Below are 16272 nucleotides of genomic sequence, written 5' to 3'. Positions count from 1 at the left end.
CCACAAATCCTACATCTCCTCCTCCCCCTTGCTTTCCCAGCCCCTGTTTCACCTTTCCTATTTCCAAATTAAGCTTTTGCTTTACATTTTCATCATCACACATGACAGGAAAATAGATTGCTGCAGTCGTATATGAAACCTTAGTTTGTTTATTGCAGGTGTGAGCTCATAGCTCTTGGAAAGCTGCATTGAGTGTAGTTCATCACCAGAATACAACATATTTGTTCTGGAGCAATAACCTCCAAAGTGCATTTTCATGTGCACAGCTTTTGTGATTTATGAAGCACCTGCTCTAAAAATGCTCCTGTCATACAAGAACCTGTACCTCACACATGATCTGCAAGAGAGAGGAGAAGTAAGTCTCCTTAAGATAATTTTGTTGAGGCAGAATGAAGGGCGCCACAGCTGTTACTCCAAGGAAAAAAATTAAAGGTGAGAATATCAAACCTAGGCTGTTTGGTATCATTGGCACAAATGAGGAGAAAACCAGAGAACAGCTGACAAAACAAATACAGGAGGCCTTGTACAAAACATCCATTAATGCTTTGTGTTAGAAGCTCAGGAAATGCAGTCAAAACCACACTATCATGATAGGCTGTCTTTCACATGTAAGGAAACTAATGAGCCATTTCTTTACTATCTGTGTGTGCTCCTGAGCTACACAGTCAGGTCCTCTGGTTCACCTGAAGAAACCACACTGAGTTCAAACAGAACAGCTACCCTCGGGCAAAGTCCTGGAAAGGATCTGCTCTCTTAAAGTTCGTCCTGATGCCTGTGGTCATGACCAACATCCATACGATCCAGAGATCCCAGGGAGAAAGCTGTTGGTGAAACGGGTCTCGATTCAGGGATGTGCTCCCTCCTGTACTTTTCAATGTAAGGTTCAGCCACTTCCCACACCTGCAAAACAAGAAAGTGAAACAGCAGTCAGAGGCAAAACAAAAAGTCAGGTGAGACATCAATGCACAAGTTCAGGAAACCCTGCAGGAAAGTTATTGGGATGGATGAGAATTACAGGCCTATGCAGATACATCATATGTGATCAGCAGAGCCAGAGAAGCAGCCAGAGTGAGGTTTAAGGAAGCGCACGTGGATGGAGTTGACAGGAAAAGATACAGCCTGGGGGAGGGGGTAAGGTGAAAGGATTAAAGGTGAAAACATTGTGTCTTGTCTTGCTACCAGGTTGATGTTCTGTGTGCAATAGTTGGGAGAGGATCACTGTCACTTCTTACAGAACTACTTGGTTACGAAGGGGATGGGGAAAGAAAACAGCAGCTGGCATGGACAAATTAAAAGGGGAGGGACGGTGGCTGGGGTTTAAGGCAGAAAAGTGGTGTTCCACAGCCTCCTCAGTCTCTCCTTCTGTAAGGGCTGCAAGAAGGTAAAAAAGAGGTGGTTTTCTTCTCCCATTTGCTTACTCTCTTCAATTCTTCTGTTATATTTTACAAACAAATAAAATAGACAGACCCTATAGCAATACAGACACTTGGCCCAGGTTAACACATTTCACCGCTGCTATTCTCTCATCCATGTCTCCTTGCATCCAGACCATGCCCAAGGGCCTCAAGGCTAGGGAACCTTCATTGGCCCAGGAATGAGGATCACCATCTGGAGAGGCTGCTGATTTCTGTGGACATCTGTGGGTTTATAGGACCCTGCCCTTAAGCAATTTGAAGTTGGACCTATGCCTGGACACTGCTGGACTTAATAACATAATCTATCTATTACACAGGGCAAGTTTAGGAACTGATTCCTAAATCTATCCCACTAAAAACTAAGGAAAACCAAACACCAGAAATCCAGTGGGTTTGCCCCAGGCAGAGTCCTGCTTTAGTGATCTCATCCAGTGAATATACGTAGGGTTATTTCCAAAGCAGAGCTGCCGTGTGCTCCTCAAGACAGTTGTATCAGTTGTGCCTAGAGTCAACACTCACCTGCTGCTCCACGAGCAGCCTGTGAGCTGCTTCAATGTCTGGGGCCATGAAGCGATCCTTTATCCAAGGCCTGTAATGAGACACATTACAGACATTGGCCAAACATTAACCACCACTGATAGCAGCTGGGGAGACATTTACCTGATCTTACCTCACAACGGACCGCACAAGGTCATAGACCTTCTCCAATGGGGTGGTTGTTCTCAGAGGGCGTAGGAATTCAATGCCCTGGCAGGCTGCGAGCAGCTCGATAGCCAGAACTAGGAAATCAGAACAGTGGAAGGGGTACTTTGCAGGACCAGCTCAAGGCAAGGTTTCCCTCATAAAGCTATTGTTGGCATTTATTCTGGATCATATGATATGGTTTTAGGCAATGTAAACAGACCAGTGGATCCACACACCTGAGAAAGGTGGCCCAGCAGCAGGATTATGTTATGAATGGTGCTTGGAGGCAGTTATCCAGCATTTTAGCAAGTTGATTGTGAGTGCTCTGCAGTTCAGTGTGCCAGGAACTCCTGGTCACCACAGTCTTAAATCCATATGAATCTCTTCCAGGGTATTTTGAATACTCAAATTAATGGCCATTACAAATAAGAAAAATCTCTTTAGGACTGAGAAGAATGGGGCCTGAGCTATTAAAGAAAGTTCTGCCTATGAAGCTTGCAAGAGCCCACATGGAAGCACCAGGAAAATTACAGAGGTTTGGAAGAGAGTCTTTTGTCTGGAGAAGTTTGCACCTTATCTACTCACCTCACACCTGATCATTCATTATTGACATTAGTTCCTCACTTTTACAAGCCAATTCACCCAAGGATCTGAATGAACCAACTGGATCTAGAACATGCTGTTTCTCAGCACACTGCTGAAACACACAGTTCCTCAAAATCTTTTCTTTACATGCAAAGAATAGTTTCTACAGAACTAAGTCTTCAGAGCACTCAACTGTATAAACTTAGTGGGTGAGTTCAGTATTTGTGTGCCATGTATTACTCATACTACCAGCTGACACAGTATATCTAAGCACATCATCTGCCAAATAAAGAGACAACCAAGACAGCAATCTGTCCCTGTAAGCAAGGGATGAAAATTTTGCTGAGTGTCCTGCAGTAAGAGATTTTGTTTCATAAGAAACACTTAGTACCAGATTTTCCTGATTTCTGGTAGAAATGTCAAAATGCTTGTAAAAGTATGTAAACATTTTTGAGATAGTTCTTCCAGGTGCATTAACTCCTTTTTTTCTTAAAATATATCTAAAAAGAATGGCACCAATATCTTCATGTAGTTACACATTTAAGGTCTGTCAGGAAATCAGTGTTTTAATTTTACCTTGTTCCACATGTTCAATAACTCTCAAGGCTTTTCTTGCAGCCCATCCTCCCATGGACACATGATCCTCTGTAGCAGCACTGGTTGAGAGAGAATCAACAGAAGAGGGGTGGCACAAGGCTTTGTTCTCAGAAACTGCAAGAAAACAGTGCAATGAATTTAGGACAGAAGGGGCATGAGACAGCAGAAGAAATGGCCAACCTGGAGCAAAGAGCCTGTCCACCACCTCAGGTCCAACTATTGCTCCTCTTCTGAGGATGCATCAAAATTTGTAATAAGCACCTTGAAGACTACCACTGCCTCTGAAAACAGTAACCAATATCAGCCTTAGAATCATAGAATAGTTAGGGTTGGAAGGACCTTAAGATCATCTGGTTCCAACCCCCCTGCCATGGGCAGGGACACCCCACACTAAACCATGTCACCCAAGGCTCTGTCCAACCTGGCCTTGAACACCGCCAGGGATGGAGCATTCACAGCTTCCCTGGGCAAATCCATTCCAGTGCCTCACCACCCTCTCAGTAAAGAATTTCTTCCTTAGATCCAATCTAAACTTCCCCTGTTGAAGTTTGAACCCGTTACCCCTTGTGCTGTCACTACAGTCCCTAATGAATGGTCCCTCCCCAGCATCCTTATAAGCCCCCTTCAGATACTGGAAGGCTGCTATGAGATCTCCACGCAGCCTTCTCTTCTCCAGGCTGAAGAGCCCCAACTTTCTCAGCCTGTCTTCATACGGGAGCTGCTCCAGTCCCCTGATCATCCTCGTGGCCCTCCTCTGGACTTGTTCCAACAGTTCCATGTCCTTTTTATGTTGAGGACACCAGAACTGCACACAATACTCCAAGGGAGGTCTCACGAGAGCAGAGGAGAGGGGCAGGATCACCTCCTTCGACCTGCTGGTCACGCTCCTTTTGATGCAGCCCAGGATACGGTTGGCTTTCTGGGCTGTGAGCGCACACTGAAGCTGGCTCATGTTCATTTTCTCATTGACCAACACCCCCAAGTCCTTCTCTGCAGGGCTGCTCTGAATCTCTTCTCTGCCCAACCTGTAGCCGTGCCTGGGATTGCTCTGACCCAGGTGTAGGACCTTGCACTTGGCATGGTTAAACTTCATAAGGTTGGCATCAGCCCACCTCACAAGTGTGTTGAGGTCCCTCTGGATGGCATTCCTTCCCTCCAGCGTATCAACCGAACCACACAGCTTGGTGCCATCGGCAAATCTGCTGAGGACACACTTGATCCCACTGTCCATGTCACCGACAAAGATGTTGAACAAGACCGGTCCCAACACCGATCCCTGAGGGACATCACTTGTTATCGGTCTCCAGCCAGACTGAGCCATTGACCACAAATCTTTGCATGCGGCCATCCAGCCAGCTCTTTATCCACTGAGTGGTCCACCCATCAAATTGATGTCTCTTCAATTTAGAGACAAGGATGTCATGTCAAACGGTTTGCACAAATCCAGGTAGATGACGCCAACTGCTCTACCCCTGTCCATCAGTTCCGTAGCCCCATCATAGAAGGCCACCAAATTGGTCAGGTAGGATTTCCCCTTAGTGAAGCCATGCTGGCTGTCACCAACCACCTCCTTGTTTTTCATGTGCCTTAGCATGCCTTCCAGGAGAATCTGCTCCAAGAGTTTGCCAGGCACAGAGGTGAGAGTGACTGGTCTGTAATTCCCTGGGTCATCCATTTTCCCCTTCTTGAAAATGGGGGTTATATTTCCCTTTTTCCAGTCATCGGGAACTTCACCTGACTGCCATGATTTTTCAAATATGATGGCCAGTGGCTTAGCAACTTCATTCGTCAGCTCCTTCAGGACCCTCAGATGGATTTCATCAGGTCCCATGGACTTGTGCACGTTCAGGTTCTCAAAAGCCTTGAGATGCAAATATTAATCAAATATAGAAGAACTACTCTCTCCTCCCCCACCTTCAGGGTTGTGTTGCTTTGACTCAAAGGCTTGATGGAAACTGAAGAAAAAGAGCAGACAGCATCACTGAAATACAAGCCTGGCATGCCTGTTACTCCAAGGCAACCTCTGTTCTCGGCCACAGACACTGCCCCTCCCTGGTTTCAAGAAGAGAGATTGAGATCAGCATCTGGTCTCTCCACATCAGAGCAGAGGCGCTTGCAGAACTTGCTCCGGGAAGATGCAGGAGCATGACACAAATCCTCTCCCACCTTCCTTGCCTTGCTATGAGGCTGCCCATGTCCCTCCTCTGGGTACATATACCCACAAGTTGGAAGCACTCCGGCTTTGCAAGCCAGGTGGGAGACCTGGAGTAAGTCTCTCAAGCTGTGCTCAAAAGCAAGGGGAATTTGGCCGCAGGAAGGACTGTAGGCACCATCCAAAACCAATTTGAGGTTGAGCGCTGCTCTTTAGAAGAGCAAAAATGAAGTCTGCATTCACAGTGCTCTGGGTGCACGCAGATCTTTTCTAACCCATGGAGTCCTGGTGCCAGCTCAGTGATGACTTAGGAGGCAGGGAGGTCATTTTCATTCCCTTCAGGAAAGACCATAAGCACCCCAGAATATCTTACTCCAGATTGCAGACGTGAGCTGCAAAACCTGAAGCCAAACAACAGCTAACGCCTAGAGCCGACCTAAACTCTGCCCAGCCAAAAGGAAAAGTTTCCATCCTTCAAAAAGGGGACAAGCACTTCAGCTCCTTTTCCAGATCCACTTCCAAAACCAGCCTCTAGGCAGTGCTCCTTTATCACATTGATTAAGTTCACTGACTATTTTTTCCTGCAAGATGTTTATGTACACATTTATATGTTATGTTTTGTTCCTTTGTCTATCTGCATCTCTTATATTTTACCCTCTACACTCACAGCATGTTTAGGTTGGCTCTTGCTTTCCTGAACCTATGAACTGTAATATCCCAGGGCTCTTATGCTGGTGATTGTAAACGAGAAAACTCCCTGCCAATCCCATAAAGATGAAACCAGGCAAGTGTTCTCACAAAAGTCCACCTAAGGGTTTGCACGCTCAGAGCACTAAACTTCTCCATGGATCAATGCAGAATAAAGAATCCTGAGCTGAAATAACTGTAGCTGGACTGAACTTAGAACTTTGTACCCAGCACATAGAGAACAGATGGAAAACAGGAGCGAGATGCCTTTGTATCTACTACCAAATTACAACTGCCTTGACATAAAATGGTCTTTCTAGCTTTCTCTTGATATTGCTCAAGCACTCACCCAGGGCAGCTGCTGTGCAGTGTGCTATCATGAAGCCAGAGTTCAGACCTCCTTCAGTGACTAAAAATGCAGGCAGCTCGCTAAGCGAGGGGTTACAGAGCCTCTCTATTCTTCTTTCACTAATTGCAGCGAGTTCATGCACGCCAATTGCCAAGTAGTCCAGAGCCTATAAAAGAAGATCTCATTAAACCAGATGACAGGAGAAACAAACGAATAGAAAACCGAAACAGAAACCAATTTTTAGTTTTTCTTTCTCCAAATGCTTAATTACCTTTGCAGGATATTCACCATGAAAATTTCCTCCAGAAATGGTCTCTGCTCTTTCAGCAAACACCATCTTTAAGGAGAAGTTAAGGCAAAAATATGAGTGAAAATTCAGATATCTGTTACTAATCAGAGTATCTTAACTGAAGGAATGTTTGTGCTAGCAGGTTTCTATTTGCAAGCACATTATATTACATCTGTGTGTTCACTTTTGAGAAAATGAAGACCCAATCTTGGTTCTCCAAACTTACAGATACAATTTTGACATCGATTTTTCCAAATAGACTACATGAAATGAGGTCTTTGATCAAGGGTGAGAAGCGTGCAAAGAAACACACATGTTTGGATCCTAACATAAGTTTCTCAGTTCTCTGGTAGATTCTCTCCATGCTAGATACAATTTTAGACAGGTTACAAGCAGTAATGCTTATTAGCAATTGATATGATGTTACATATAGCATCATTATACTACTGAGGGGAATCCAGCCTTGCCCAGTGCCAATGCGAGACATGTACATAGAGTTTATGAGGCTGAGCCACAATGAGGCTTACCAGCCAACATGTCTTTTGTCTGCCTTCCCAGAGCGCAATTTAGTACAGGTTTCACTCATGCTGCACCAACAGATGTTTCATATGACAAATCACCACCTGTCTGTGTCCATTTGGTTGCCAAATCCCATCTATCTACATATTCAATAGAGACATATATAATCTAATCTAGGAAACATTTAACATGCACTAAACCACATGCACGTAATTTCCTCTCCCCAACACACACTTGGATGCACCAATGCAGACATGGGGAAAGGAAGAGAAGTTGCTATTGCAACTTCTTGACTGTAGTAGTTCTTGACTGAAGGCAGTTACAATGTTTTTTCCTCTGATGCAAATAATTATATAGAAGAAATGGATAAAAAAGACAAAACAAAATTTTACATAGTAATAGGTCATCAAAAGATACAGGGTTGTCCGTGGCACTATTGATTTCAGTCATCATGATGTCCTTCACAAAAGCAATTGTATCGTTTACAACTCCATGCACCTAGAACAAAGGACATTAGCACTTGACCTTAGTATCCATACTTACTTCATCTTCAGGATGCTGACTGAGCTGCAGGTACTCTCCCATCCTCCCAATCTCTAAATCCATACATGCAGATGGTCTTGGATTTGCTCTTAAAATAAGCTCATCCTAGACACCCAGAAGACTATATTTACTGTTACTATGGCAGTATCGCTGAAAGGGTTACTTGAATATGTCATTCTTTACTTGTCTGGGTTGGTTTACCCGAAATGGAAGATAGGATACTTACTCAGTGGTAGAAGTGTTATTAGGGGAGAAGTAGCTTCATAAATCTCCCACAGAAACAGTCTCATTAATTAATTAACTTCCATTCATCCCACTGATTTAATAGCTTTGAGCATGCTAAAACTTATGGGATCAAGTTTTTCCACTATGTTTGAGATACTGCAGTCTGGCTGCTTCTGGAACCACCTTTCCCCAGTTCATGGTCTTAGCACCAGTGCAGAACAAATGACCTGCAAAGCCCTCAAGCACAGAAACCAGTAGCTTCCCTCTGCTTCAGACACCGTGGTCTCTTCTAGATATGAACATAGCTTTGTTAGATGCTGCCCAATGGATGCATGCATGGGACCGATGAATTGTGTCCATTAATACTAACTTCAAAGTGAGGGAAATGCAAAATAAAACCTCTAATGGAGTCAGACAACATATAATTGATGCATTTCTGAGGTGGGAACTTCACCATCATTTATGAATTGCTATGAAAAGAAATAAAAGTAAGTTTTACCTGAGGGCAGCAGCGCATCGTGTATGCATCCTGAACTCGGTCACAGAATCTATGGCTCTCTAGAAGGAATCAAGAGAGGAAAACTCAAGTATTCCCCCATACAAAAGCATACAGGCTACTGTTGAAGAACCCAGCCTGTCCTGGTAACCTGAGAGAGTGAAGGGCAAGATTGTTCACCTGCTATTTCTGATGGATGATGGTCAGAATCTAGAAGGGACCTGAATCGAAATGCCACTTCAGCCTGCCCTCGGTGTGGGCGCACTGCATGGATATCTAGTAAACCAAGTTACACTGTCAGGTTTTGTTTCTCTTGCCAACAGCTGTTAAGTGAACAGACAGGAAAGGCTCAGTACCCACCAGTGTCAAAGGCCCTTGTTGTACCCTTCAAGACTTCAAGCGTAAGGGCAGCAATTATGTCAGCTTGTCTAGCTATAGCACCAGCCCTTTCAACTGCTTCACATCCCAGCGAGGTGATCATTTGTGTCCCATTGATGAGAGCCAGACCCTTCAAAGAGAGGACAGATGTTAAGCAAATTCATTGTGGCTATTCCACATGCTGTGATAATTCCCCATCCCTGTGATAATTGTTTGTCTCACACGAATGAGTTAAGACCTTTGCTCAGCTTCCTGGATTGTCCTGAAATCATAAAACGCACAGCTTGACCTGGCATCTTTGCTACATAAATTGCCAGTGTTCACAACTACTAAGTCACTTTAGGCAGCATTGGAGCTCCAATAGTTTCAAGCAAGAGGTTTATTTAATGTTTTTTCAAGTTTCTTTCAAGCAAGAAAAGCACAGAAAATATTTATTCTTTTCCAGTCCTTTGGAAGTGGAATCCTGTTCTTATTGTTTCTTCTTAAATTATTAAACCCAAAAAGTTATAAGCATGGGGGGTGCAATGAGGAAGTAGTATATTAAAAGAGCATTAGAAGTTATAACTGCTTCAAAAGATTTGTTCTAAGCAAACATAAGGCCCACGGGAGCCTTCATTTGCCTTTAGAAGACACTGTATTTGGCTTGCTCCTGGTGCTGTTTAATAACTACTGAGGTCCATTATCAAAGAGGTCCACAGCCCTCAAACCTGTTGTGTTCCCATGTAAACGTTAATATTCAGAGTGAGATTCGTCTCACCTAGTTTTAATGATCTAGAAGTCAAACACCTGGTTCAAGTCAGTCATCTGAGCTCCTGTTATGGTCAAAGGGCAAATAGGTACCTTGAGAAGGCTTCTTAGATAGCTGTTTCAGGATGATAGAAAGTGTTTTCTGAAGATGCCTATGTCCTCCAACTACAGAGCCAATCTAAACATGAGGCTTGGGTCTGACATTTCAAGTCAAATAGGGTGATACTAAGAGAGGTGAATCCCACTCTTGATAATATTTCATTAATATCCTTCTGGAGCTTGATTTAAAATGACCGTTAATACATTTCATGCTCTAAATTGTAAGCATAGTGATCAACTATGCTTGTTTTCCATCAGCTGGCATCATTATATTTTATTACCTCTTTTGGTTTCAAGGTAATTGGTCTCAGACCATGGGCTTCCAGGACCTGTGAAGGAGTTTAATGAAAGGGTAATTAATACAAAAGGTTTCCAGTAATTCAATCACAAAAAAACTTTTAAATCTTAAATGTTTCCATAGATAAAAATATTAACAAATCCCTTAAGCAATAGGTGAAAAAGACCTTTCTATACAAACATTTAAAATACTGTTTTTCTGCTGACCTAAATAAAGGACAGCATTTTGGGGCTTTTGAACTAGCACTTCATTTCCCAGTGCCAATAGAAGAAAGTAGTAGGAACTGTCACAGCTCATTAACATTTACCATGTATTAGCTGATGAAGAGAGTAATTGTAGCCAAGGCTGGAAACACCTTGGGAAGGTAGTTCCGCCTACACCCTGCCTCATAACAGGTTTGGCTTCACATAAACTACTCTTTTATTAATGATTCCCTAACCATTTCTATGGAAGATCTCCAATGATCGAAATCCTACTCAGTTTATTCTATACATGTCTATTCCATACGGCAGTCACTCTTGTGGGAAATAGAGGAATGGTATAGCTTTGACTCTGATTATAGTCTTTTCAACCTTTCCAACTGAAAAGGTAATACGTCTCAGAGGTGTACAACCATAATTTGTGGTCCCAAAGGTCCAGAACACACCAGCCTACTTCCTTCTTACTTCTCTTCCTGTGTAGCTCTCAGCACTTCCCCAGCCTACAGCAACGGTACAGCTACCAATCCATGAATAAATCTGGTGTTCAAATATCCATGGATAGGAGTGACAGATGTATCAGAACAAACTACGACAAAAGACTCTGGAGGGGCCAGACTTGGAGATACTCAAAGCTAAATCAATCTGCTGATATATTAGTGGCAAATTCACAATTAATTAAAAATTAATTCTATTGTAAAGCTTCCATCTTGTAAAGGAGAATGTTATAAATGTTTCTTGGAACCCTAGTTAATTTATCAAAAATGAAATGTCCAAACCTGTGTGTTCACTTAAAGCCATTATAAAATCAGTAGAAATGTTATTCATATAAATTACTGCCTCAAATAATCTCCAGTTGCTCTCAGCATTTTGAGGTTTGAATTTGAGGTGATCTTGGAACAGTGTTTTTTGGAACAGTGTTGATGTCCATGGAGTTCAAGATGTAGTAATTATACTTCCATAGCTGGTATCATATTCTGTCCCTCTCTCCAGGTCCTAAATTACATCACTATGGTATCTTGTATTGCAATACTATGGCATGATATTTCTTTAGGACTTAATAACATGCTGCATATTCGTATCTGCTCCACTGAGTGTGGGTCAGATACTCCATTCTCACGGATCCACCTTCCTCAAGGTAGAGAATGAGTTACTAAAGGCAACTTAGTCCGAGTTCAGACTGGTACAAAAAATGCGAAATCTTTTACATACTTTTAATCTGAGTGAAAGCTCTCTTTCTCTCAAGGCTGCGCACAACTTGGCAAATGAGCTAGCAAGTAGAAGAAAAAGCAATTAGCCGCATGAATCTTACATATTTAGCGTCAGCCCAGCCACTCTTTGGGGACCACATTTTTCCTTCTCCAATTAATCCCAGAGCAAGATGAGAGAGGGGGGCCAAGTCTCCGCTGGCTCCAACTGTCCCTTTTTCTGGGATATAAGGAAGGCAGGATGCTAGGAAGAAAACGAAAATGACTCCTGTTAGAGCTGCCTCTTGATACTCCTTGGAAAACAGAGAAGCCAGCATATGAGTGCAGTCACAATAACATCCTTTGATTATAGTCAATAGCACCAACATGATTACTCTTGTTGCAGGCTGGGATTTGTCCCTGCTCACAGGCTAGCTGTAGTTTATACAGAAATTAATCCTTTCTGCATTTAGCCTTGCATTTAGTTTTGGAGTGAGGTGACCACAGTCCAGGGTGACTGCAGGTACAGCCACACAGCCGGGAAGGTAAAACATCACTCCTCTCAGCTCTCCAATGCAGGGTGACCACTGAAGTGGACAAACCTACCTCTTCATTCTCACTCCACTAAACTCGTAGAAATCATCTTATGATAGAATGATAAAATGGTTTTGGTTGGAAGGGACCTTAGAGATCTCTTCCTTTGTCCTAATCCCACTGGTCAGTGACACCTTGCACTAGGTGCAAGGTGATCAGGTTGCTCACAGACCCGTACAGCCCGGCCTTGAGCAATTCCAGAGATGGAGCATCTCTGAGTCCTCTTCCCCCCATCTTAGTCCTCTGAGCACTGAATGGGTGGAAATGAAGAAACTGAGCCCAGGGAACTGCAGAAAAAGCAGGGAAGGAACCAGCCCAATTCTCTTCTTTTGCAGAGCTAAACACTAAATCGCAGCTCCTTCACTCACTGTGGGGGGAGGGGGATATAACAGAGGGCAGCACAAAGCATGTATTGTTTGGGCCCCTTGTATATGAATATGACTCTTCTCTCACATGCATGATCTATAGTTCCACAACAATCTTCCAATCTATAGTTTAGGAAAAAAAGAGAAGGAAAGTTGAATGTAATACCTCTAACACAGGGAGAAGGTGCTTTTTACTCATCACTGCTGTACTGGCATGCCTTGCCAGAGGGACCATCAATAGACATCAGCTGACAAGCAGCACAGCCACGCCTTTGGTTTCCCTGCCACAGCATCTGTGGCAAAGCAACTTTAACTGCTTTTACAGTTGTGGCCACATGAGCTGCTGACTAGCCACACACTTCTGCATGGCTCCCTTGTAGCCCTTGATTACAATCACTTATGTGTGTGGGGGGGTGCTACTCGCAAAACCAGGTGCTGCTTAAGTGGATCTGCTTGACGAACACCAATACACGCAGTTCTCTACATGGTAATAGCTATCTCCCTCCCCAAAATCCCAGCATTCCTAAAGATGGTGGCACACATCAGCACACACCCAATAGGACAATAGACTTGAGCCCTTGATGAAGAGATCACTCAGAATCAGTCATGCTCCTAGTTAAGCCTAGTATTGCACTAATTACCTAACCTCTCAGAGGCTCATTTCCTAAACTTCTGTCTATTGAAGTTCATCCCTTTCTCTCAGCCTTTCCTGTCAGTTCTTCTCATAGCCCTCTTTTTTTCAACAGAGGAACAGTCTCTAGTTGTGAGCTTGTCAAGACAACCTCTGGTCCTGATCTCTCACCACTACCAAGTTGAAAGAGCAACATCCATAGATTGACCCATTGAGCTGCATCATTTAATGAATCAAAAGAAAAAGATAAGGGAAAGGGGACTTTCTTTAAATATCTTTTTACCATTAAATGCTTCAATAACCTGCTGGAGCGTTTCTAGGGATATTCCACTGTATCCCTTTGCCAGGACGTTAATTCTCAGGGCCAGCAGCATGCGAGATCTCTCTGGGCTCAAAGGTTTCCCCACACCTGAAACAGTAACCCTTTTGGTTACTAAACTGCTACCAACAGTGGCAGAAGAGGGAAACATCAGGTAATTCCTTATTACCTGCTGAATGTGAGCGAACCAAGTTCACTTGAAGCTCCCTATGGACAAAAAAAGAAAAAAGTAAAATCCCAAATAAGTCTCATCAGGGTTTATTTTGCACGGAACAGAGCGAAATACTGAAGCAGCCTTCTCATCTAAACACAGAATATAAATGTACAGGGTCAAAATGCTCCCTCTTCTTCCTTTCCTAAAAAGAAAGAATGGAGCAAGCTGCACAAACAACTTACCTCAGCTTACTGTTTGGAATGACTGTCCTGGCAAACTTCCCAAACCCTGTGGTGATTCCATAAACAACTGCAAGAAACATACACTGCTGGTTAAGAAGGGAACACGATTAAGTTTTCTGAACAATTAATAGCTAGACTAAGAATATTTACCTGTCTGTTCCCTTACGATCCTTTCAATCACTTCTCGTGATTCACTGACTTTTGCTTCAGCTTCAGGTGTGAGCTAAAACATGAGTAATTTAAATATTAGTTTATCTATTATTATTTAGATTATAAAAAGATAAACATGTAATTTTTACCCACATTTATTCAGAATCTTTACCTTGATCTTGTAGAGCCCCTTTCCTAAATTGACCAAGTCCTCCGTTGTTAAACTGTTGCCATCTAAAAAAATATACTACACCAAAGAACCACCTTTTAGTCTGGGATATGTATCAAGTCACTTCATAATCAGAATTAAAACAAATACAGTTAAAACTCAGCAATGACAGAAAGGTTGCTCATGCTTATTTACAAGACAGGAACTCACTAACAGAAACATAATAAGCACATTATATGATTGAATTTCCTGGGCCCAGCCAATCTAACAGCCCCTGCACTTGTGAATGCTGCAGCGGCTCAACTCTCTGCACGTTTTGGTGAGTAGCAGATTTGTTACTGAGTTGTAAAATCACTGGTAATTCCTACCTGTTCTGGTTCTCGGTATTTGCTGTATCTGAAGGTTGTGTAAAGGAAAATAAAGGGCAGACCGGATTTCACATGTAGGGACCATTTGATTACAGCTGTTAATGTGTTTTAAGAATGAAGGAACACTAAAAGAACAGGGAAATCTAAAGAATTACAGATCTGGAATTATAACTAGCTCACATAGCACCCAGAAAAGGATACAAATGAACTCCTTCTGGCTGAGACGGTATGAAATCTGGAGACATTATATCTCCTTCTATAACTAGGAGAAATAAGCAGAATAAACACATGTAATTAAATTGCATTCTACATATAAATTAATTTGTTATTCATTATAATACAACTTCAAATTAGATTTCTTACAGCTGTATCAACCCTGAATGTATTTGTATGCTTACAGGAAAACAGCAAGCAAATATGTATTCATTTAAGGTACCCTAAAGGCAAAAGCAGAACAGCCTAACCCAAGCATATATTATATATGACATCATGTGCTGGTGATGCATCTAAAGTCCTGTACATTCTAAGCTTTATATAGTTCTAATATTCTTAAAACATTTTGCCATTTTTCCGTAAAAGCCATAATGCCCTCTCAGATGTAATTTTAGATAAACTAAGACAGAGTTCGCTGACACAGATGCCAACATGGTCACTCTGCAATGTGTTGCTTAACACTTTGCTTACCAACTTCAACAAATTCATTATCCTCCAGAGCATCCTCCACTGTATCTTCAAGATCCAGCAAGCCAAGTCCCTTGCACCTTCGAACATAAAATTTTACATCTTCCACTGAGGCAAATCCCCCGTTGTCGGGTTTGTTCTTCATGTACCGTCTCACAGCTTCCTTTCCTAGCCACCCAACTGTGTTGGTGCTGCTGTGACATGGCACTGCCAGCCATTCTCCTCGGACATGCACTGTGTATCTCAGCATGCTTTCTCCCCCAAACTGTCCCTTGATCAAGAAGGGCTGCAGGGTGCAGCAGCCTTACATTTACCATGTGATGGCCTGAAGACAGCTTCTAGCTGGAGTCCAATGTTGCAATCAGTGAGAGGCAAAAATCCACCCTCAAAATCCCCACCTTTGTAAATAAGTGAGATCAATGTATTCAACTGACTTCATCCAATCAAAACAATCCCAGGGAGAACTCCCTTTTCATGGAAAGGCAAGTCCCCCAAACTATTGACACAGGACTTTTTTTCCCCAAAGATCACATCAGGGATACAGAAATGAAAATCCAGGGGCTGGATCTTAAGTATCAAGAATAGATAAATAAATCAGACTAAGCTGGAATGCAACTTTCTAAAAACTTCAAGGTTCAACAGGAGTTAACAAAGTTGTCACCTGGCAGTAGATCACACTGACGAAAACCTCCATGATGGTCAGGGCTGGAATAGTCACCCTGTTAATATGGGTTGGTCATGGCTACTAGGATTGGAAGGAAAATGGATTATACTACTTTCATACCTCTATCTACTGCACGATAAAAGCAGGCAGCAGAGGAAGCAAGCCCACTTTGCTCAGTCCCATGCTGAAGTCTGAAAACATAATACTGTATTGTAGGTGAGAAAAACACTCATAAATTTTCATTACCCTTTCATTTACAATCTGGAAGATGTTGCTACACCAGGTAGCAAGAAGCATTAGGCCACAACTGCACGCTACCAAGCCTGGTGCTGCTATATCATGCTTCTTTTGCTGGCAGATGCAGAGGAAAAGAAGTGGAGAAATACCTATTAAAATGGTGCCAAAATAAAGTTTAGCAATAACCATGTCCACACAGAGGCTGAAAATACCTTTGTCTTTAAAGACAAAAAAATAACACCACTTGTAGT

At 42.7% G+C, this 16272-nt stretch overlaps 1 protein-coding gene across 1 annotated transcript; it reads right to left on the bottom strand.

The window, feature by feature from the left end:
* Positions 1-753: 753 nt before the first annotated feature.
* On the bottom strand, positions 754-15370 carry HAL (histidine ammonia-lyase; the record flags this gene model as incomplete). The annotated part of the gene is made up of 20 exons (XM_080628272.1): positions 754-900; positions 1935-2004; positions 2086-2194; positions 3261-3395; positions 6470-6635; positions 6741-6806; positions 7695-7775; positions 8545-8603; positions 8722-8817; positions 8902-9049; positions 10047-10094; positions 11573-11712; positions 13321-13446; positions 13526-13563; positions 13753-13819; positions 13903-13975; positions 14075-14149; positions 14440-14467; positions 14641-14701; positions 15124-15370. 20 exons carry the CDS (start codon positions 15368-15370, stop codon positions 754-756), a joined length of 1980 nt encoding a protein of 659 aa, XP_080484398.1.
* Between the last annotated feature and the right edge of the window lie 902 nt (positions 15371-16272).

The sequence above is a fragment of the Psittacula echo genome, assembly GCF_963264785.1.
Source record: "Psittacula echo genome assembly, chromosome: 1".
Classification (NCBI taxonomy): Eukaryota; Metazoa; Chordata; class Aves; order Psittaciformes; family Psittacidae; genus Psittacula; species Psittacula echo.
Note: the sequence above shows the minus strand (reverse complement) of the source record. Positions and strands in the feature narration are given on the sequence as shown.